Below are 23,386 nucleotides of genomic sequence, written 5' to 3'. Positions count from 1 at the left end.
AAACAAATGACAATGAAAACACGATGACCCAAAACCTATGGGATGCAGCAAAAGCAGTTCTAAGAGGGAAGTTTATAGCAATACAATCCTACCTCAAGAAACAAGAAAAATCTCAAATAAACAACCTAACCTTACACCTAAAGCGATTAGAGAAGGAAGAATAAAAAAAACCCAAAGTTAGCAGAAGGACAGAAATCATAAAGATCAGATCAGAAATAAATGAAAAAGAAATGAAGGAAACAATAGCAAAGATCAATAAATCTAATAGCTAGTTCTTTGAGAAGATAAACAAAATTGATAAACCATTAGCCAGATGAATCAAGAAATAAAGGGAGAAGACTCAAATCAATAAAATTAGAAATGAAAAAGAAGAAGTATCAACTGACACTGCAGAAACACAAAGTATCATGAGAGATTACTACAAGCAACTATATGCCAATAAAATGGACAACCTGAAAGAAATGGACAAATTCTTAGAAAAGCACAACCTTCCGAGACTGAACCAGGAAGAAATAGAAAATATAAACAGGCAAGTCACAAACACTGAAATTGAAATTGTGTTTAAAAATCCTCCAACAGGGCTTCCCTGGTGGCCCAGTGGTTGAGAATCTGCCTGTGAATGCAGGGGACACGGGTTCGAGCCCTGGTCTGGGAAGATCCCGCATGCCGCGGAGCAACTAGGCCCGTGAGTCACAATTACTGAGCCTGTGAGTCTGGAGCCTGTGCTCTGCAACAAGAGAGGCCGCGATAATGAGAGGCCTGCGCACCGTGATGAAGAGTGGCCCCCACTTGCCACAACTAGAGAAAGCCCTCGCACAGAAACGAAGACCCAACACAGCCATAAACAAAAACAAAACAAATAAATAAATAAATAATTAAAAAAAAAATCTTCCAACAAACAAAACCCAAGGACCAGATGGCTTCACAGGCAAATTCTATCAAACATTCAGAGAAGAGCTAACACCTATCCTTCTCAAACTCTTCCAAAATATAGCAGAGGGAGGAACAATCCCAAACTCATTCTACGAGGCCACAATTACCCTGATACCAAAACCAGAAAAAGATGTCACAAAAAAAGAAAGCTACAAGCCAATATCACTGATGAACATAAATGCAAAAATCCTAAACAAATACTAGCAAACAGAATCCAACAGCACATTAAAAGGTTCATACACCATGATCAAGTGGGGTTTATTCCTGGAATGCAAGGATTCTTCAATATACACAAATCAATCAATGTGATAAACCATATTAACAAACTGAAGGAGAAAAACCATATGATCATCTCAATAGATGCAGAAAAAGCTTTCAACAAAATTCAACACCCATTTATGATAAAAACCCTCCAGAAAGTAGGCATAGAGGGAACCTACCTCAACATAATGAAGGCCATATATGACAAACCCACAGCCAACATTGTTCTCAGTGGTGAAAAACTGAATCCATTTCCTCTAAGATCAGGAACAAGACAAGATTGCCCACTCTCACTGCTATTATTCAACATAGTTTTGGAAGCTTTAGCCACAGCAATCAGAGAAGAAAAAGAAATAAAAGGAATCCAAATTGGAAAAGAGGAAGTAAAACTGTCACTGTTTGCAGATGACATGATACTATACATGGAGAATCCTAAAGATGCTACCAGAAAACTAGTAGAGCTGATCAATGAATTTGGTAAAGTAGCAGGATACAAAACTAATGCACAGAAATCTCTTGCATTCCTATACACTGATGATGAAAAATCTGATAGAGAAAGTAAGGAAACACTTCCATTTACCATTGCAACAAAAAGAATAAAATACCTAGGATTAAACCTACCTAAGGAGACAAAAGACCTGTATGCAGAAAACTATAAGACACTGATGAAAGAAATTAAAGATGATACAAACAGATGGAGAGATATACCATGCTTGTGGATTGGAAAAATCAACATTGTGAAAATGACTATACTACCCAAAGCAATCTACAGATTCAATGCAATTCCTATCAAACTACCAATGGCATTTTTCAAAGAACTAGAAGAAAAAATTTCACAATTTGTATGAAAACAAAAAAGACCCCAGAGCAATCTTGAGGAAGAAAAACGAAGCTGGAGGAATCAGGCTCCTGGACTTCAGACTATACTACAAAGTTACAGTAATCAAGACAGTATGGTACTGGCACAAAAACAGAAATATAGATCAATGGAACAGGATAGAAAGCCCAGAGATAAACCCACACACATACGGTCACATTATCTTTGATAAAGGAGGCAAGACTATACAATGGAGAAAAGACAGCCTCTCCAATAAGTGGTGCTGGGAAAACTGGACAGCTACATGTAAAAGAATGAAATTAGAACACTCCCTAACATCATACACAAAAATAAACTCAAAATGGATTAAAGACCTAAATGTAAGGCCAGACACTATAAAACTCTTAGAGGAAAACATAGGCAGAACACTCTATGACATAAATCACAGCAAGATCCTTTTTGACCCACAGAAATAAAAACAAAAATAAATGGGACCTAATGAAACTTAAAAGCTTTTGCACAGCAAAGGAAACCACAAACAAGACAAAAAGACAACCCTCAGAATGGGAGAAAATTTTTGCAAATGAAGCAACTGACAAAGGATTAATCTCCAAAATTTACAAGCAACTCATGCAGCTCAATATCAAAAACACAAAAAAACCAATTCAAAAATGGGTAGAAGACCTAAATAGATGTTTCTCCAAAGAAGATATACAGATTGCCAACAAACACATGAAAGGATGCTCAACATCATTAATCATTAGAGAAATGCAAATCAAAACTACAGTGAAGTATCACGTCACACCAGTCAGAATGGCCATCATCAAAAAATCTACAAACAATAAATGCTGGAGAGGGTGTGGAGAAAAGGGAACCCTCTTGCACTGTTGGTGTGAACGTAAATTGATACAGCCACTATGGAGAATAGTATGGAGGTTCCTTAAAAAACTGAAAATAGAACTACCATACGACCCAGCAATCCCACTACTGGGCATATACCCTGAGAAAACCATAATTCAAAAAGAGTCATCTACCACAATGTTCATTGCAGCTCTATTTACAATATCCAGGACATGGAAGTAACCTAAGTGTCCATCGACAGATGAATAGATAAAGAAGATGTGGCACATATATACAATGGAATATTACTCAGCCATAAAAAGAAATGAAATTGAGTTATTTTGTAGTGAGGTGGATGGACCTAGAGTCTGTCATACAGAGTGAAGTAAGTCATAAAGAGAAAAACAAATACCATATGCTAACACATATATATGGAATCTTAAAGAAAAAAAAAAAAGAAAAAAAAAAAGGTTCTGAAGAACCTAGGGACAGGACAGGAATAAAGATACAGATGTAGAGAATGGACTTGAGGACACAGGGAGGAGGAAGGGTAAGCTGGGATGAAGTGAGAGAGGCATGGACATATATACGCTACCAGATGTAAAATAGATAGCTAGTGGGAAGCAGCCGCATGACACAGGGAGATCAGCTCAGTGCTTTGTGTCCACCTAGAGGGGTGGGATAGGGAGGGTGGGAGGGAGACACAAGAGAGAGGGGATATGGGGATATATGTATACATATAGCTGATTCACTTTGTTATACAGCAGAAACTAACACACCATTGTAAAGCACTTATACTCCAATAAAGATGTTAAAAATAATAATAATAAATAAAATAAAATTCAAAAAAAATTTATTTGGGGGTGAAACTAATTTAATTTAATTTTACATATAATAATAACTTGTAAAAGTATATAATTTAAATTTAAGAATTAACAACTGACTCTCAAAATTCCTGAAATCCTACCATTCACCTCTTATGAGCACGTGTGAACCAGCTCCAGCATGCCACTGGATCAGACCCTCATGGATATTGCATAAGTATCTAATATGTCACCTAGCCTCCCACCCATTCATTGATCCTCCACATTTCAAACATGTATGGGCCACAAACCCTGATCCACAATTTCAAATTCAACAAAGCTCTGAAAATTGCAGCCGTGGTGCAAACTCACTTTGCAGTAAAACCAGATCTGAACCAGCATGACCATTTATTCCATTTTTAATATCACATGTTTCCCTGCAAAGATATTAATATGTTTGATTGTGGGGGGTTGTCCCAGACCTCCACTTGGGGCATAAAATAAACAACATATGCATTGTTTTACATTTCCAAAATATGAAAACTTCTCAGCTGATTCAAGGGTTTTGGATAAGGGATTGTGGACTTTTAGTGATCTTCATAAAATATAAATACAGTCACATGTTCTCACCCATCAGAGCCTCCCTATCACCTAAGGGATAGAATTGAAGTTCTTAAACATGATACACAAGGCCCATAAGCCCTTTTCAAGTTTCCTCTCAACAGCTCCCACCTTGCCCTCCTATATCAAACTACTTCTAGGAGTCTGACCAACCATGACTAAAGATGGAGCTGGGCTTATTAGTCACCCCACATCTATACTGTATATCCTTGGGGAAAGAATCATAACCCAGCTAATGCAGGGGTGTGGTGGTCCATCTTTCTTGCTCTATCACTTATGGGATCTTCATCTGGCCACTTCATTTTCCCTAGTCTCCACCTCTCATCTATAAAATGGGAATCATAAAACTAACAAGGACGTAAGGAAGGTAAAGCAAGTTCATGGACATGAAGATACTTTTGCATGTGCTATATACTACATTAAAAGGGTTTTTACTATTCATCATTCTGAAACTGGAATACTGGTTTGAAAGCAGATATTCTTTAAACCACTGATGAGTAGCCAGGGATTTCTCATCTACCCAGAAGGAGCTGAAAGTTGATGTACATGAAGCCCAATCTTTTCTGTCACATACAAAAAAAGTGTTATGCTTGAAAAGAGTCTTGTGTGTTGGTGAGCTGGGGAAATTGGCCTATGTTACAGCTCCTGTAACTCGCAGGAATGGATGGGTCTTGTTCCATTAGAAAAAGGAGGAAAGGAGACAAGAGCAGCCCAGGCTCTCACCTTTCTGGGCCTGTGTGTTTACACATTTGTTTTGTTCAGTCTTGCTGTTGTTATTTTGGAGGTTTTGTTTTTTGTTTGATTGGTTTTGCTGTTGCTGTTTGTTGCTGCACTACAAATAAACAGAGGACTTAAGTCTGAAAGGTCATTCAAAACCTATGCATGCCCCTCCTTTGACAAACAGCTTCCTATCTTCTGCTTGAACAGTCACAGTGAATGGGAGCCCATTCATTTAGTCCAGATGCCTGAACATTTTCTTTACAACTGGCACCTCCTTCCATTACATGAAGGCAGTCTGAACCAGCTACAAAGAGTAACAGGCAAAGAAAAGAAACCGGCAATGTCTTACTCTGGTAAAAACGACTGGAATCAGATCTTTTCTTTTTTTTTTTTTTTTTCAGATCTTTTCTTGAAAGCAGATTTTGATGGAGGGTTGTGGGAGAAGTGAAAGAATTTGGAGAGAGAAGAATGACCAAAAAAGAACACAAAATCACTACCATTTAAAAAGGAGAAATGGGTTCCAATGTGCAAAGGAAGAAAGTCTGATAGCAAATAAGCAAGTATGATTGCTTGAAATTCTACATGCACAGGATACATGCCTCATTATTGTCCTTAATATAAATGGGTACCACAGACAAAAGAGAAATAGAAAACTAGTTGCCAGAGAGTTCTTACCAACTTTCTGAGCTTCCTGTTAGGTTCAGAGGTAGGTACAAGACTTGCGTCTTTGGGGCAAAGCTGTTCATATTTACCTGAAAACTGCTGGTGTTAGCAATCATCCTAGTTGATGTTAAATCAAGCACACAATTATAGTGCTAAACCTCAATGCAGATCACACAGTCAGATTTATCTTTCGAAAATTGATATCTACAGGCCATTGTAATCACTGAACAGAAACATTCAAACAAACAAAAAAACAAGTCAAACTTCTATACAAATAAAACCAAACAAAATATGCACCATTAAAGAAATTACTGATTCTATTATTTGAGAATTCAAAAATAGCCACCACTGGATTTGAAAGACCACGTCTGTGCGTTCTTTCTTATAAATGAGATACATTGTAGAAATGAAATGAGATATATTGTAGAAAAAAAGTGAGGTACATTGTAGAAACAAAATAGGTAAGTGTTTACTTCTGATGTGACCTTCAGAATTTACATAGACATCTCACTTAATCAAGGCAGCCTTTTCATTTGCACAAATCATATTTTACTCTGCAGATGGGAGGTGGAGAGTAGAGAATAAAATGTAAGTTGGTAAAAGTGAATAAATTAAAAGACTTTTCATTAAAGGTAACCCAGAGATGATAGAGATAGACATGGACAAGATAGAAATAAAGGTAGAGGCTACCAATAACAACGTCAAAAACTATTGCCTTTTACCAATAGTTAGTACTTGAGAACAGAGGAAGGACACTGATGTCCATTGAAAATCCACTATGTGCTAGGGACTTTGCTAAGAATTTTACAATGTTACCTTGTTTAGTCTTCATAACAACTTGTCAGGTATATATCATTATCTACAATTCATAGATGAAGACACAAATGCTCAGAACTTATCAGCTTGGTTTTCAAAAATTCATTTTAATTCAATTTTTGCAACCCATTTGAAACAAAAATATGATATGGTGGTCAGAAAGATGTATCCACATGTTATTTGGTTCTGCATTCCTTTGATTGAGGGATTTGTTCTGCTCGACTGGAAGGTTAAACATTCCAGTGTTGTCCTCCTAAAATTTATTCAAAGAAGATGTCCCTCCCAGAAGTGAAAGATAAAATGATTCTTCACTCAGGTGTAGAAATGACTGAGCTTTTCAGCTGGAACCTTTGGCGATTGTATTACCAAGAAAACTTACTGAACCAATTAAGTATCTCAAATGGAGTTCTAATTGCATTCTCCATTTAATATCATGGATTCTGCAGAAGAAAAGAGATGCCTCTTACCCTTATTATGTGCATATTTTACTTATTATTATAAGGACCATGGCATTCCTAATATTCACCTGGTGGGTGAAAAAAAGGTCACACAGACACTAGAGTTTCAGAGTAGGACAGAAAGTTAACCATCTTCATTGTGTCTTTGGCAATGAAAACCCCTGTAGCTAAGATAAGTCTTAAGGGTGAATGGAGCAGTCATTAAAGTGACAAGCACTTAAGTGTTAGATTTGTTTTTTATCTTAACTCTGGACAGGTGGCCTTTCTTTTGAGGGCTTTTTATTTGCTTGTTTTGTTTTTTTTAATTTTTATTTTATATTGGAGTATAGTTGATTAACAATGTTGTGTTAGTTTCAGGTGCAGAGCAAAGGGATTCAGTTATACATGTACATGTATCTATTCTTTTTCAAATTCTGTTCCCATTTAGGTTATTACAGAATATTGAGCAGAGTTCCCTGTGCTATACAGTAGGTCCTTGTTGGTTATCAATTTTAAATATAGCAGTGTGTACATGTCAATTCCAAACTCCCAATCTATCCCTCCCTACCTCCAAGGTGGCCTGTCTTTATCCTGCATGATTTCCCTAGTTTTGTTGCTCATGTTATTGTACCCAATTTACCTAATGATAAAATTCACACTGTATATGTTGATCTCATTCATCCTCTTTCCCAACCTTCCTTTCCACTGTACCCAGAGTGGGATGGTTAGTAGCCTGATGTGGTTGGAGGGAGAGTGCTTACAAGAAACAGAGAATGGAACCAGAGAGATCAGTTAGGAGGCTAATACAATGGTCCCTGAGAGTCCTGATGAGGGCCTGACCTAAGGTAGTCACAGTGATGGTTGAGTGAAGCAACTAGCCTGGAAAACAGTGGTAGAAGTCAAACCTGGTCATACCATCAGCCATGGGGCACCATGAAACTTTACTCTCCAGCTGGATATGTCAATCAATTATCTCACTGTAACCAGGAGAAATTCTTCCACTGGGCCATCTCCTATTCTATTATGGTGTTGTCAAGGAAAAGGCTAGATTTCCACTGCCCTTCACTTAGTCATAATTACTCACTCTGTCAAGAGCCAGAAGCCTTGAATTTTCTCTCCAGAAGTCTTGGCAATGTGGCCTTTCAAGTCTTCTGTGGCAGTCTCAATGGGCCCTGGCTGAGTAGGAAAAAGAGAATACCTAGTTTAGAGAAGACTGAGTCCTCTTCGTGCTTATGATTAATTACTATATCCCAGCAATTCCTCCAAAAAGTTGACCAGGAAAGATAATTCTTGGAGTTGCCTGTTTGTTGTAGGCACTGCCTGCTGGAGAGCTTAGTCTTAAACTCTGGTAATTACTAAGTTGCTCTCCTTGGGTGGGACAAAAGTGATCCAAGTCCTGTGAGATTTTTATAATCTTACTCACATTTTCTCATAGAAATGAAGATAGTCATTTTCAGAGCACCATTTTTTCTAATAAACAAATGTGTATCAGGAAATTCAATGCATTTAGCAATACATACATTTTTAAAATCTAACCTTTCTCTCTTCAAAGAGTACATGGCCATAAAACACAAAGGAGGAAAGCTTCTTCCAATATTCTGACTATAATTTTATCTGGCTCTGGGAAATGAATTTTTTGTCTCCTTACCTCTCTTTTTTTTACCTTTATCCAAAAAGGAATTCCTACTATGAGCCTGCCTCTAGCTTAAAAACGGATTAGCCCTGTCTTAATAATAAATTCATAGACCCTCTAGCTCAGTGATTCTTAAATTTCAGCACATATCAGAATCACCTGAAATGTGTCTTAATACAGATTTCTGGGCACTGTCCGCAGAGTTTCTGATTCAGTAGTTCTGGGGTGGGCCTGAGAATTTGCATTTCTAACAAGTTCCTGGGTGATGCTGTTGGTGTGGGACTCTACTATAAGAACCATTGTTCTCTAGGCAGTTACTCTCAGCCTTGGTTACCCATCAGAATCACCGGCGGAGATTTTGAAAATCCTAATGCCAGGGCTGTGCACCAGGCCAATTATATCAGATACTCAGTGGACGGGATTCACATAACAGTACATCAGAAGTTTTAAAAGCATCCCAGATAACTCCAATGTATAGCCAAAGTTGAAAACCACTACAGCCAAGGGCTTATCTATTATAAGCCATTCCATTTTATAAGTGTGAAAACAGGGGTCTGTGTAGGGAAGTATATAACTTGTCAAGTCCACTCAGCTAAGAAGTGACAGAGACAAGACAGGAAACCCAGACATTTCACTTCCAGGCCTACAACACAGTGCTGGTCTCATGCCCAACCCTGGGACAAGTATGTTACAAGTTCTCATATATTCTGTGTATAATAGGGCTTTATGCTAGACACCTAATCTTCCATAAACATTAACATTCCTAATCCTCCTAGCTTGAGACCTTTCTCTCCCAAAAGGAAATGGGGATACTAGCCTGGCTAGGACCCATTCAAATATCTTCTCCCAGAGGTGAGGTGATTGTAGGATTTTGGTTTGCTTGTTTTCTCAGACTTTGATAAAAGGCTTTAAAAGACGTTGGCCACAGAGTCCATCAGTTAAGAAAAATCTTATATGAGTCCACATGTAAAATACAGGAAAAGAATGGAGCTGCTTCAGATGAAATGGTAGTAAATGGTACAGAACTTTACATCCTTAGCTGTCCCCCTCCCTTCCACTCATTCCACACAGCACAAGTCATCCAGGAAATGGATAGGACAACTACAGAGAATTGAGTGACCTGGGTTCATAGTCCAGATATGTCATGAATAAATTCTGTGACCTACAGATAATTATTTAACTTTCCTTGGCTTCCACTTCTTTATCTATAAGACAACTGAGTAGACTGAACCAAAGATTTCTGAGCCAAGCTGATGATCAAAACCTCCTGGAAATCTTCAAGAAAATATGATCATAGCCTTTTACACTGAGAGATTCTAATTTTCAATTTTAACAAGTTTCCTGTTGGATTGGACAGTCAGCCAGGGGACTGAATGATTTCCAACTCTTTTGTCATCCTCCGCTGCTGGTTAAAGGATTGTCAGAAAGCTAGTATGGTACCCCGTGCTTGCTGAAACCTGTGTGTCATAAAATCAGTAAGTTCTGGGACACTAGTCAAATATGCCTTGCACTCCCACTGACACAGGAGATTGTGTCAACATCACTGGTTTCCAGTAATCCAGCTGGTAGGACTGGACTACCCTGCAGGGAAATTTCCTGATTCTGTGACACTTCTCCCATCACCCGTCATCTTCGGCTCCCCATGATACAGCCTGACTCTACTAGGCCCACTGGTCAAAGTTCTCTAAAAAATGATGCTTTCTTTGATGACTCATCATGGCTATTTTTCCTGTCTCTTTTCCTGTATTCACATAATTTCTGCCTCAAGCTAATATAACTTGGTAGTGAAACTAATACTTTTCAGAAGAAAAAAATTATAAGTGGAATTGGAGAATAATGAAATAATCCTAAAATAAGCATTTTGTTGGATGCTTTTATGCCAGACACTTTGCCAAAAACATGTAAAGATGAATAAAAGAATGTAGAATTTTTCAAAACCTTACTTGTCTTCCCTATGGAAGGCAATTGGCAAAAGCTATCAAAATGATCTAATCTTCGATCCACACATTCCTTTTCTGTGACGTTATACTATAGATACTCTTGCATATGTACAAAATGACATATGTATAAAGTGTCCTTTGCAGCCTAGTTTGTGGATAGCAAAAACTTGGAAACCATGCAAATATCTATCAATAGTAGACTTGTTAGGTATATTATGGGACATATCCATGCAATGAAATATGATAAATATGTAAAAAATGAAGAAACCTGTACTAATCTTTGATTTCAAAATACGTTATTAAGTGAAAGGAAAAAAATGTTCAGAAGAAAGGGTAAATATGCCACCTTTTTGTGTGAAAAGGAGGAGAATGGATAAGAATAAGTATTTGTGTTTGTACAGGCCTAAAGTCACTCTAGAAGGATACATAGACAATGTTAACAGCGGTTCCCTAAGGGTAGGGAAGGAACTTGGTGGATGGAGCCAGTGGATGGGTGTTGTTTGGTTGTACACATTTTCAAAAGTTAAACATTAAAAATAAAGTGGGGCTTCCCTGGTGGCGCAGTGGTTGAGAATCTGCCTGCTAATGCAGGGGACACGGGTTCGAGCCCTGGTCTGGGAAGATCCCACATGCCGCGGAGCGGCTGGGCCCGTGAGCCACAACTGCTGAGCCTGCGCGTCTGGAGCCTGTGCCCCGCAACGGGAGGGGCCGCGATAGTGAAAGGCCCGCGCACCGCGATGAGGAGCGGTCCCCGCACCGCGATGAAGAGTGGCCCCCACTTGCCGTAACTAGAGAAAGCCCTCGCACGAACCGAAGACCCAACACAGCGAAGAATAAATAAATAAATAAATAAAGTAGCTATAAAACTGTAAAAAAAATAAAAAATAAAAAATAAAGTGTATTCCTTATAGAACAGTTTGGAAGTCTCTGGAGTTCTGTCCATGTCCTCACTGCCTGAATTCTTACCTTCAGTAGAAATATCAGTTATGCCTCTATGGAACAGTTATGCATCGTATCCTGATAGAGCATTTTACTCTCCTCCATTTGTTATTATTGGTTACTATGATAAATTAACTTCAGCCTTTTAGTGTCAAAAATGAAATAAAGTGTGTGAACACTTTGACTTGTGTCCAGGACAAGGTTTTAAATCTCAGCCTTTCTGCTGGCTGTGAGACCCATGTTAAGTCACCTTGTCATTCCATGCATCAGTGTAAGCATTTGTTAGATGGATAAGATATCATTAACTGTAACAGAGCTGTTAGGAAATGGTGAAAACATCTGGTAACACTGAAGAATAGAAGACTTTATTATCATTCTTCTTGTTAACATTAAATAGAAAGGAAATCATTGTACTGGGATTGGGGGATCAAATGGTTACTGCAATGGAACAATTAGCTCTGAGACTCCTTGCAGTCTAAGACTAATAAGAAAGTATAATGGAATGATATGTACTCATCACTCGACCAGAGAAAGCCTGGCAAGAGAGTACACATACATTTCTAATTCTAAATTTTAAGAAAAAATCATTAGTAGGACCCTTACTTATAAGTCACTACATAGCTTAATGGTCAATATTTTCTCTAATAGTCTAGCACTAAATATTTTCAATCAAAACAAACGTACTGAGGAAAGTTCAAAGACATATGTATTTGTCTCCTTGTGTTTCCTTGAGCTAGAATAGCCCAGGGCCAGTAGTCACGCAAACAATATTCATGTCTGCTGCTAATATTTTCCCACGTACTGGACCCCTTAGCTAGACAGTGAGAGGAGGGGACAAGATAGAAAGGAATGCTCCTAGGGACTTAGACACAATCAGCTCTCCCTTGAGGGTGTCGTCATACCAAGAAAGAGTTTGCTTTGTGGTATATTCATAAGGTAAGAAAACCAGCTGTGAATTGGATGTGATTTGTAAAGCCCAGGCAAATTTATCTCTCCCTGAAAATGAAGGAAATGCTTCTTATTTCATGATTGTTAAGTGTCTGCCCTCAGATAGAAACACCAACTTTACTACCATCTTCAAAGGATTTCAGTGTAAGGAGGGGAGTCAAGAAACATTTTGCCCAGTGAGATATATAATTTCTAAATCACGAAGAAGCTCACACAGACAATTACAGTACAACAATACAATATATTTAGTTGTTCCCAGTACAAGAGCAAGACATGGGGAAGTGTGTAGTAAGAGAAGAGGGAAAAGGAGAGAGTATGAAAGTCAAATTAGTGTCATGAAGGTAACAGCATCTTGCCACACAATGGGAAGTCCCAAACGTGCTTATTAAAATCTTGTTGCTCACAATAGAACACAGGCTATAAAAAGGCCATGGGGAACCATTAATTAAATATTAAAAGATCAAAGAGTTTTAGTCCCATTAGTTTGTATGTAATTTACATTCTCAAGTATAAATTTAGAGATAATTCCCCATCTCTAATCGCTTTCAACTTCCTGATAAGGTATCTGCAAATATAGAATCCTACAGGGAGTTTAAATATATCTTTCCCCATGCGGATCAAGTATTGTTCCTTTCATAAGAAGTTGCTTTTGAATATCACTCTCCACAACTAAAGTGATTATCATAATATACCTCAAGTTATCAGCCTTGAGGGGTACTTTTGTTGAGAGAAGACAGTAGGCCATTTTTAGATATGTCTAAGCAATAATAGCAGATGAACAAAAATACAAGGAAAAGGTTATCCAAGCAGACTGATAGCAAGTGGTTCAGACCTTCATTACTGTGACTCCTCATTCATTGCCCAAGGCCAGAGGCAGTGGATGGGTGGTAGAAAGTTCCAGAAGTCTTGGGTTCCTGGCCTGCTATGACCCCTAAGTTGCTGGTTGCCTTTGGACAAATCACATCTTCTTTGTGTGTCTCAGGGGTGGGGTTGGATATTATCTGAGGCCCCTCCTGGCTCTGAGAAAGAATGTTGCTAAGCTGTATCAGAAGGGCAAATTTGCAGTAAATAAATAATTGGCTGGAAGCCTGAGGGAAGAAAGCAACAACCCAGAGTGACCCATAAAAGAACATAAGAGGTTTAAGGGACCAGATTGGCTTGTTTTATGACCAGGTATTCAGAGACGTGATCTAATGCACAATATTATGATGCTTAAAATGCCTTGTTTGTCCTAAATTGATCTATACTTTCATATCAGTCACATCTTTGCATATCCAGCTTGAAACTCATATACTGATCCTCCTTATTATTATAGCATTGGGTGTCCACTCCTGGCAGCTGAGTAACTGAGTGCCATCCTGCCTCAGCAAGCCAAGGAATAACTTTCCTTTCCAGATATGAACAAGAAACAACTTAAATATCCAGCAAAACTTAAATAAATTGTACTACATCTCCATAGCGGGATATTATAGTGTTAAAAATGATGTTATGAAACTACAGTTATTGACATAATAAATATTTGGCGTGTAATTCTATTTTTTTGCACAATAAAATGTACATGTAAGAAAAAAGTAAGGCTATTCACCAAAATGTATAAAAGCACATTCATATATTTTGGTTAACTTTGAACTATGGAATTATGGTGACTTTTATCTTGCTTGTCCACATTTTCCAATTTTTTTCAATAAACCACCTCCTGTGAAATTATTTTAAAACACTGTAATAAAATAAAATGCATGGCCAAGGAATTTCTCCACTCAGTCACTTACTGCTTTTCTGAATTTGCAAGATATATCCTTAAAATTCTTACACTGTAATAAACTGATTTATTTTAAATCACTGCGTGGGATCACAGAACTATGAATGGGAATTGGGGAACATTTGTTCTAACCTTAGCTTTGCTACTTACTAACCTCTTGGGCAAGTCAGTGCTCACTAACTGTTAGGACCTTGGGTGAGCCACTGCCCCTCTCTGGACTTCAGTTGCCTCTAAAAATGAGAGAATTGACTAGCAACTTGGTGTTCAAAGTGTGGTCTGTGGACAGAAAGCATGAGCAATTGCCAGAGAGTTTATATAAACGCAGAATCTAAGGCCTCATCCCAGACCCACTGAATCAGACCAGTATTTTAACAAGCTCTCCAGGTGATCCATTTGCATGATAAGTACTGAGAAGCCCTGGACCAGATCATCCTTAGATCTCATTTCAGCTCTAAGAAGCAAAACATTATGATGTATGTTTCATAGATCTGAGTCATTCAGAGCCCTGGTCTGATTTAAATATCCCTTGAGAAAATCAGTTAGCTTCCTTCATTTGAACCTCTTTCCTGCTACAGATCCTATACGTCTACATTTATGTCTCACCTTAGGGGTCATGGTGAGGTCATGGGCATCTTAATATCATTCCTTATTACCAATAACAGAAATGTGAACGCCAAGTCAGCAAAAAAGAGAAAGAAAACATTTAAAATAGCAAGAGATGTTGTTTATGAAATGTTAATAGATGCGTATTACACTGTACTAAGAACTCTTTAAAAATTAGCTTATTTAAACTCTCATATAAAACTGATATTTTCGGCTTCCCTGGTGGCGCAGTGGTTGAGAATCTGCCTGCCAATGCAGGGGACATGGGTTCGAGCCCTGGTCTGGGAAGATCCCACATGCCGCGGAGCAACTGGGCCCGTGAGCCACAATTACTGAGCCTGCGCGTCTGGAGCCTGTGCTCCACAACAAGAAAGGCTGCGATAGTGAGAGGCCCCCGCACCGCAATGAAGAGTGGCCCCCGCTTACCACAATGAAGAGTGGCCCCCGCTTGCCACAACTAGAGAAAGCCCTCGCACAGAAACGAAGACCCAACACAGCAAAAATAAATAATAGATTCAAAAAAAAAAAACTGGTATTTTATCCATACTTTGAAGATGAGAAAATTTATATATATGTATATATATATACACACACACATATACATACATACATACATATGTCTCCTCCCATTTCCTCAGCTACCACCACATCAGCAGATTTGTGGTTTACACGGTAGTAAAACTGGATCATTATTTATTCAAAATAATATTTATCATTGTTTCAGTCGAACCAACAATCGTATTTTCATTATCCTCATATGCATTAAAGCACTTTCATTATACTCACATGCTAAAAAAGAAAAAAACCTCTTCATATTTTGTCTCTTGGTCTGAAGGAAAGTTAACGCTGACTGCTTGGGAATGTAGCCCTTACAGATACCTCCTAAAGAGTCCTCAGGTCTACTTCAGACTCACTGATAAGATTAGAAGAAGGTTTTCCTTTCCCAAGCTCTTGAGAACTTAAAAGTTATTTTCTATACACCTGTTGGAGACGATGTTCTTCACATGAATCGTAGTCAATCACAGAAAACCTTTACTAGGGGGCCATACGTTCAATTGTACATTATGGTAGAAAGAACACCGGACTTAGAGACAGAAGATACAGAGTCTAGCTACAGCTCTTACACTAATATTGCGTGACTTAGGTCACTTCACTCCTTTGAAACTTCTATATGTTTACCACTAAAACAAGAGTGATAAGCCCTTTCCTGCCTACCTCACAGTGTTTCTCCAGGGGACTGTATTTTATAAGCTACGTAGAGCCACACAAATAAAAGCATCATGTAAATACATAAATAAACAAACAAAAGCTCTGTTGTAGCTTTAGACTGTGTCAATTTAGCTAAGCTAGAACTACATTTTCTAGAATTTCCTTTCCTGTCTGCTTCTAAATTAGTGCTGGCCACAAGAGACGTTTGTGTCAGATTTGAAAGGCAGAAGTGAAACATCAGTCATGATCCCTTATTGAAGATCAGGGCAGGACAATCAGGCCCAAGTGCAGCTCATGTTCACAGCTGCCAACCTCCTGTTTACTTGATGGCATGGGAGGGGGTGGGGAAGCCCCTGGACCTACAGCTCCTTTTGTTACAGTCAGACCTCCTCCCTCAGATCCTCCTTCCCTGAACTGGGTAAGTGTGCAGCTCGCTCGGTGGAGAAGAGCACTGGCTTCTCCTGAAAGTGACTCACATCTTCAAGTTCAAACTTGGTGGGAGACAAACACAGGTTCCATTTTTCCATGGTGGGAGCCGCTCGGTCAAAAGGAATTCCAGTTTGTCCATTCAGGTTCAGGTTTTTCCCTATTTCCTATTCCTACTTCACAACAGCCAATTTGTTGATCTATAGCAACTTCAGACCCATCATAAGATGCAAAGACAACAGCTTTGCATAGACTTCTCAGGCAGCTCTCTTAATTGAACCAGCTTCCAATGATAAAGTCCTTATTCTATATCATTCATCACTGTTCTTCTCTCATCAAATCCTGTTCTTCTCTCATCATCACTATCAAAGAAAAGGACACTTTAAGGGATGCTTTGATTTCTTTCCCAGCTATATCTTACAGCTTAACTTTGCATATTCAATAAAGTTCTCATACTTTGGAAAATAAACCATTTGCTTTACCTATGCAAAAACACACAAACACACACTTAGTATAGAACATGCCAAAGCACTCTGCACATTTGAGTCACTGAATATAGGTTAAGAGTCACTGAATATAGGTAATATAGGTATATATCTTCAAACACACACACACACACACACACACACACACACACACTGAGTCTCTTTAGCTACAACTTTATCTTAACCAAAGATATATTTTAAAGGCTAACAAATCAGGGTTTGTTAGTTAAAGCATTATAAATAGTCTCAAACTCTTGGCCACCACTTATTTAGGAGTTGAGGTGAAAAAAAATTTTTTTCAACAAAGAGATGTTCCATGTACACTTGAAGAATCTCTCTGTTGCCACAGTTCAAAATCTACAATGTTGCCCCCAGTTGATGGTAGCCTACAAGCTCACTGCTTTGATGCACAGGGAAGAAGCTCAGCTCCAACTGCAGCTACAGGTTTGGAATAAAGTGTTTGTCCCCGCATTGTTATACCAGCATGCCCATGTAGACCCTTGAGGTTTAGCCCATGCTCAGCAACCCTTTCCACTCCATCACCCATGTCTTTTCCAGACTTACAACAAATACTCCCTCTGGGCTTCCAGCTTTATATTCTAGCCAGTCTGGTTCTCTATCCATAGAGCATTAATTTATTGAGGTCAGGTCTAGCATGAATACAGGACTGAGGAGCCAAAGACCCATGGAGGCTGGAGGACCTGCTTCTCCTTGATACTATCTGGTGGTCAAAAATAGACCCTTAACTTCTCCGAAATTCAGATCCTTCACCTATAAAATGGAGATAAGGATGACTACTTCACAGCTATTGTGACTATTACACAAGATAACGAACATGAAAACAGTTGGTAAAACGCGGTATATGGAAGGATATTAGGATATTTTTAAGGAGAAGTCTTATGTAGTATTTAAATTCATGATTTTATTATTTTACCCATGTAACGAAGTACTTCCGTGAGATATAAGGCTGGTGATAGGGACTGGGGTAGAGTGCTGATTCAGTCACGCTTGGAGACCTTGAAGTCTGCCTTGGCCGTGAGACAGTGCCTGGGCCACCCTCCTCCGTGGACAGCTGATCAGTCTCAGAGGTTTGGTCATCTCCCTCTTGCTTCAGAGACACAGGCTGGAATCCTTCAAAACTCCCAATGGTTGACATTTCTTCAGCTTAAAACAAAGGAAGAAACAATCTTCTCAGAAAAAAAAAAAAAAAAAAGTCGCCTGTGTCCTAGCTATGGCAAAACAGTGTATGGTGAGCAAATGATGCTCCTGAAACTGACAAACCCACCACACGTTAACTAAGCAGAGGCACTGATGGATGCAGTTCAATAACACAGACTCTACAATCCTCTGTGGACATTTACCAGGGGAAAGAAGCAGAGACCCTCTGGACAGAGAAAAGGAAGCTGCAAGTGTTTCCATTTTCCCCATCTTTATTCCCAGGGACAGGAAGCTGAACAAGGGAACAGCAGTATGAAATCATTATCAGGGCTTCCCTGGTGGCGCAGTGGTTGAGAGTCTGCCTGCTAATGCGGGGGACACGGGTTTGTGCCCTCGTCTGGGAAGATCCCACATGCCGCGGAGCAACTGGGCCCGTGAGCCACAACTATTGAGCCTGCGCGTCTGGAGCTTGTGCTCCGCAACAAGAGAGGTCACGATAGTGAGAGACCCACGCACCACGATGAAGAGCGGCCCCCGCTTGCCGCAACTAGAGAAAGCCCTAGCACAGAAACGAAGACCCAACATAGCAATCAATCAATCAATCAATCAAAAATAAATAAATCTAAAAAAAAAAATCATTATCAGACAATTTCTCTTTAAGTCTTCATAGCATTTTTGCTTGAAAACCTACTAGCCTGCAAGCTTATTTAAGAGTTAAAAGCAATGATATCGCACCTTCTTGTGTACTTTTTGGGTAGTAATAGGGCACGAAAGCACTTAGAACTGAGCATATTTTTAACCGCAAGATGGCAATTCTAAAAATGTATCTTCAAGGATACACGAGGAATATAGCCAATAATTTATAACTGTAAATGGAATATAACCTTTAAAAATTGTGAATCATTACATTGTACACCTGTAACTTATATAATATTGTACATCAACTATACTTCAGTAAAAAATGTTAATAATAAATAAATAAATAAAAATGTATCCTAAGGAAATAATTTAGACAAATGCAAAGACATAAATATAGAAGGTTGTGCATTACAGCACTGTGTCTAATAGTACAAAAGTACATAATTTTATGTCTAGTAGCAAAACATCGTGTATAATAGCAACATTACACACTCACACAACACTGCATCTAATACTAAAAAATATAGTGAAACTAAGTATCCATCAGCAAAGAATTGGCTAAATAAGACATGTTATACTGCACAATGAATACAATGTAGTCATTACAAATGTGAGGATATATTTTTACCATGGAATGACATCCAAAAAAAAATTGTTAATGGGAAAAATGTTATAAAATATTATGAATAATGTTATTCAAATTTGTTACAATAATTCAGAAAGAAAGAAGGAAGGAAGGAAGGGAGAAAGGGAGGGAGGGAAGGAAGGGAAGGAATAATACCTGGACTTGCATATGTATATACATGTGTGGTAGGACAGAGGTTAGAAACAATCTAAAAGGAAATAAAATAAAGTATTAATAATGATTATCTCTGACAAACTAGTGGTTACCAGTGAGGAGAGGGAAAAAGGGAGGGGCAAGATAGGGGTAGGGGATTAAGAGGTACCAGCTACTATGTATAAAATAAATAAGTTATGAGGGTATATTGTTCAGCACAGGGAATGTGGTCAATATTTTATAATAACTATAAATGGATTATAATCTTTAAAAATTATGAATCACTATGTTGTACACCTGAAACATATAATATTGTACACCAACTCTACCTCAATTAAAAAAAATGATTATCTCTGGGTGATAGGGTTACAGGTGATTTTTATTTTCTGTTTTCATAAGTCTCTGGATGCTTACAATGATTATATCTGACTTAAAATAAATAGAAACACAACAGATTTATGTATATTTTGTAAATGTAAAGAAGTAACACAAAGCAAAACAAAATAGAAGGTACATGCTAGCTTAGCAAAAAGTGCCCTCAGTCAAGTGGCCATTCTCAAGCGGAGGCCACATAACTATGGCTACAGCACGCACACCACCAATGCTACAAGGTAGGATGGTCTCACACACAGCATGACAGTGGGACTGGAAATGCCATCTTAGTGTCAAGGTTGCCTCAGCGTTCTTAATCAGACAAATTCCATTCCTTTGTTCTTGTGAAACACCAGAAAGTGAGAAATGGCCCCTACCCATGGCAAGTTTACATTATTGAAACGGAATAATTCAAGTATTCAAGAGAGATAAAAATAGTATGAGCATATGATTTATTGCCTAACCCTGGACACTTTTGAGCATGAAAAAATGTTATTAACAATCATGCCAGGATGATAGGAGTAAACCAGCGTTGTCTCAGGAAAATGTAAACATACACAGTCACCCCGAGGGGCTTCAGTGGAGGGAAAACACAGCTGGTGAGGGACTCACGAGTGAAAAACCCTCTGTAGATCATATTACAGGTTATTTCCTCTGATTCTCCCAGCAACCCTAGAAGGATGGTTTCATCTCCATCTCTCTGGGGATCCCAGAGTTGGTGGGACCCCCCCTGCCCCAGGGTACACTTGGATAGTAGTGACAGCACACAGCCTCCCACTCAGGACTCCCAACCACGATTTGAGTCCAACAAGCCCACCATGATGCACACTGTCTTACAACAGAAAGGGCTTCGCTGAGTTTTCCGATAATTTTTTAAAGTTATTAGCCTGTGGGAAATACAAGGGCACGCATGGAAAAGCAGGAGAAATTTGCTGTGTGTGTGTGAGAGAGAGAGCATTGAGGCACTGCGACCTCCCTGGCAACTGCATGCTCTATTTTTGTAGGTCTGTCGCCTCTATTACAGTGGCTGTTGGAAGGACGTGTGTTTCTAGAGTTCCCTGTAACCTGTGAAGGAAGGTTTGTGCCTTTGGGGAAGGAAATCCTGCTTCTGTATTTGCAGAATTCTATGAACTGGAGCCTAACAACGGACATCTGTGAAAGACTCCAGTGCTTGGAAAACAGAGGGAGGATTTAATTAGCACCACTTCCTCTCCCTCAGGCTGTCTTCTCTGGAAACACTTGGAGAAGGGAAGTGAAGCACTTGGAGACTGAGATTTTGAGGTCCAGGAAGAAGGAAACTCTCAGCTCCAGTTAAATTCTGACAGCCGTGAAGAGTAGAAAAACTGAGCCCAGCTACCTCAATGCAGAATGATTCCAGCTCTGTTGCAGTCATGGGGACATCCTTGCAAGGACAATGAACATAACTTCTTCAACAACCTCCCGGATATGAGAGGAGCGCCATGCGTCGAAGCAGCCCCCAACGGTCCTCAGCGCCACCTGCCCAGACAATGTTTATTCCCAATTCAATAAAACACATCCTCCTATCTCTGCTTAACCAGACTATATACATTGAAATACTAAAAGCTTGTACCTGGATAAATTACGCCTTGCCGCAGACCCATCTAGATCCATTTAGATTTGAAAAGGGTCATCGTTCCCTAAGATTGCCCGGTAAATTTATCTTAGCATGTGGTGCTCAAGAAAGTAAAGGCAGTATAATTTCTAAAGGAAGCAAAGGGTCAAGGCTTAGAAAAGAATTATGTCCATACTTTTTGACCTCATTTTCTCATTTGAGGGAATTCATGTAGTGAAAGTTATCCTAAAAAAAGAAAAGCCTACAATACTGCACTAATTGCATATTCTAGGCAATAATGAAAAACTGGGAACCAGCTAAACACCCAATGGCCAAGGAATTGCTAAGCTACCCAATTGATATTGAGCAGACATTTAAAATATGTGTTGCAGCAGCTGGAGTAAAGGATGTATCTTCTTGGGTCAAGAAAAGCAAAAAACAGAGATTTTTCTCTGGGATGACTGAATAATCTTTACATTGGTAAAGATTAGAAGGGAAATACTTGGATTTATTGATAGATTGATCATAAATGAATATTTGGGTTTTTTTTAAACTTTATATCATGTTAGTTCTGCTTTAGTAATAAAAAATAAAATATATGAATAAATGTGTTGGTTCACAAACTCAGGAGCTTCCCGGGTGAAATCTGAAACTGACCCCTGTACAGAAAGGCCAAAAGAGACCGAAGAAGGCAGCAGACCACTCCAGATCAGTAGGTGGCAGGGTTCATAAGCAAGGGAACTTACATACCAGGCTTGTCTTGGGTGGCTTCAAGATGAGTAGATCTCCACACCTGCCCACCAGAATCTTAAAAGCTTATAGAGAGGCCTTAACTGGGTCCGGTCATGTATTCAGTCCAGATGGTCTCAATACCACACTGCTCTCTCAAGGCTGTGTCCTCAAAAAGAGCTGCCGCGGTGGGAATGGTGGGTGAAATGTACACGTACATTGCAAGGACAGGGCAGGGGCTGAGGAGCCGCCCATTGCTCAGTCCACTTGCTGGTCAGCTAGCAACCATGTCCTTTGGATGACCTCCTCCAACAATGCCAAATAAATACATAAAGAAGTGCTACCCTTTCTTTGGTCAGATAATAAGAATTCTATATTTCTCAGCTTCCAGCAAATTCAGAGCTAAATTTAATATTGTATTGCAGTAAATAACTTATTTCTGGATCCTCGTCTAAGTATACCTGCCTCCCTTTGTACCTGCTTTCATCTATCTCTCTGGGACTTTTTCTAAGAATATTTCAGAAGCATACAGGGCATAAATGATAGCTAGAGAATTATTGTCTAGTCCAACTCCTTCATTCTGCAAATTTTGGAACATTGATGTAAAAGACTTGTCCAGGGTCACACAGTTAAATAGAATCAAAACACAGAATCAGGGCCTTCCCTGGTGGCGCAGTGGTTGAGAGTCTGCCCGCTAATGCGGGGGACACGGGTTCGAGCCCTGGCCTGGGAAGATCACACATGCCACGGAGCAACTGGGCCCGTGAGCCACAACTACTGAGCCTGCGTGTCTGGAGCTTGTGCTCCGCAACAAGAGAGGTCACGATAGTGAGAGACCTGCGCACCGCGATGAAGAGCGGCCCCCGCTTGCCGCAACTAGAGAAAGCCCTCGCACAGAAACGAAGACCCAACACAACCAAAAATAAATAAATAATAAAAATAAGTAAATTTAAAAACAAACAAACAAAAAAACATAGAATCAGACTCTGGGACTCTAGTTCACTGCTTCAAGTTGTAGTATTTAGAAGAAAAGCAGACAAGCAGTTATCAGGCTTACACATTGTTAAACTGAAGATACTTTTGCCAAATGTCTGCAGTCTGTCAGCCTTGTTTTGTTTTGGGATGGAAGATACAGCTCCCGTGAAGCAGGGGTTCTCCCCAGCTTTTCCCCCACCCAACACTGCAGGTAAAGTTTCCTCCTTCACCTGGCATCAGGCTGACTTATCCTTAGGCACAGGAAGCACAGTGTCTGGGTCCACAAAACTTTTAGGGGCTCGGGAAATG

At 39.2% G+C, this 23,386-nt stretch overlaps 1 protein-coding gene across 1 annotated transcript in view; it reads right to left on the bottom strand.

Moving 5' to 3' along the window:
- Positions 1 to 23,386, bottom strand: part of TPRG1 (tumor protein p63 regulated 1) — a 356,970-nt gene that overhangs the window by 97,718 nt on the left and 235,866 nt on the right. Inside the window, exons 3-4 of the mRNA XM_059922075.1 lie at positions 17,788 to 18,017; positions 7,996 to 8,087 (exon numbers count right to left, since the gene is read on the bottom strand). Coding sequence (XP_059778058.1) covers positions 7,996 to 8,087; positions 17,788 to 18,017 — 322 coding nt within the window. The remainder of the gene's footprint in view (positions 1 to 7,995; positions 8,088 to 17,787; positions 18,018 to 23,386) is intronic.

This window comes from Balaenoptera ricei, chromosome 4, assembly GCF_028023285.1.
Source record: "Balaenoptera ricei isolate mBalRic1 chromosome 4, mBalRic1.hap2, whole genome shotgun sequence".
Classification (NCBI taxonomy): domain Eukaryota; kingdom Metazoa; phylum Chordata; class Mammalia; order Artiodactyla; family Balaenopteridae; genus Balaenoptera; species Balaenoptera ricei.
The sequence above is the reverse complement of the archived record's forward strand: the minus strand, read 5'-3'. Positions and strand labels throughout refer to the sequence as shown.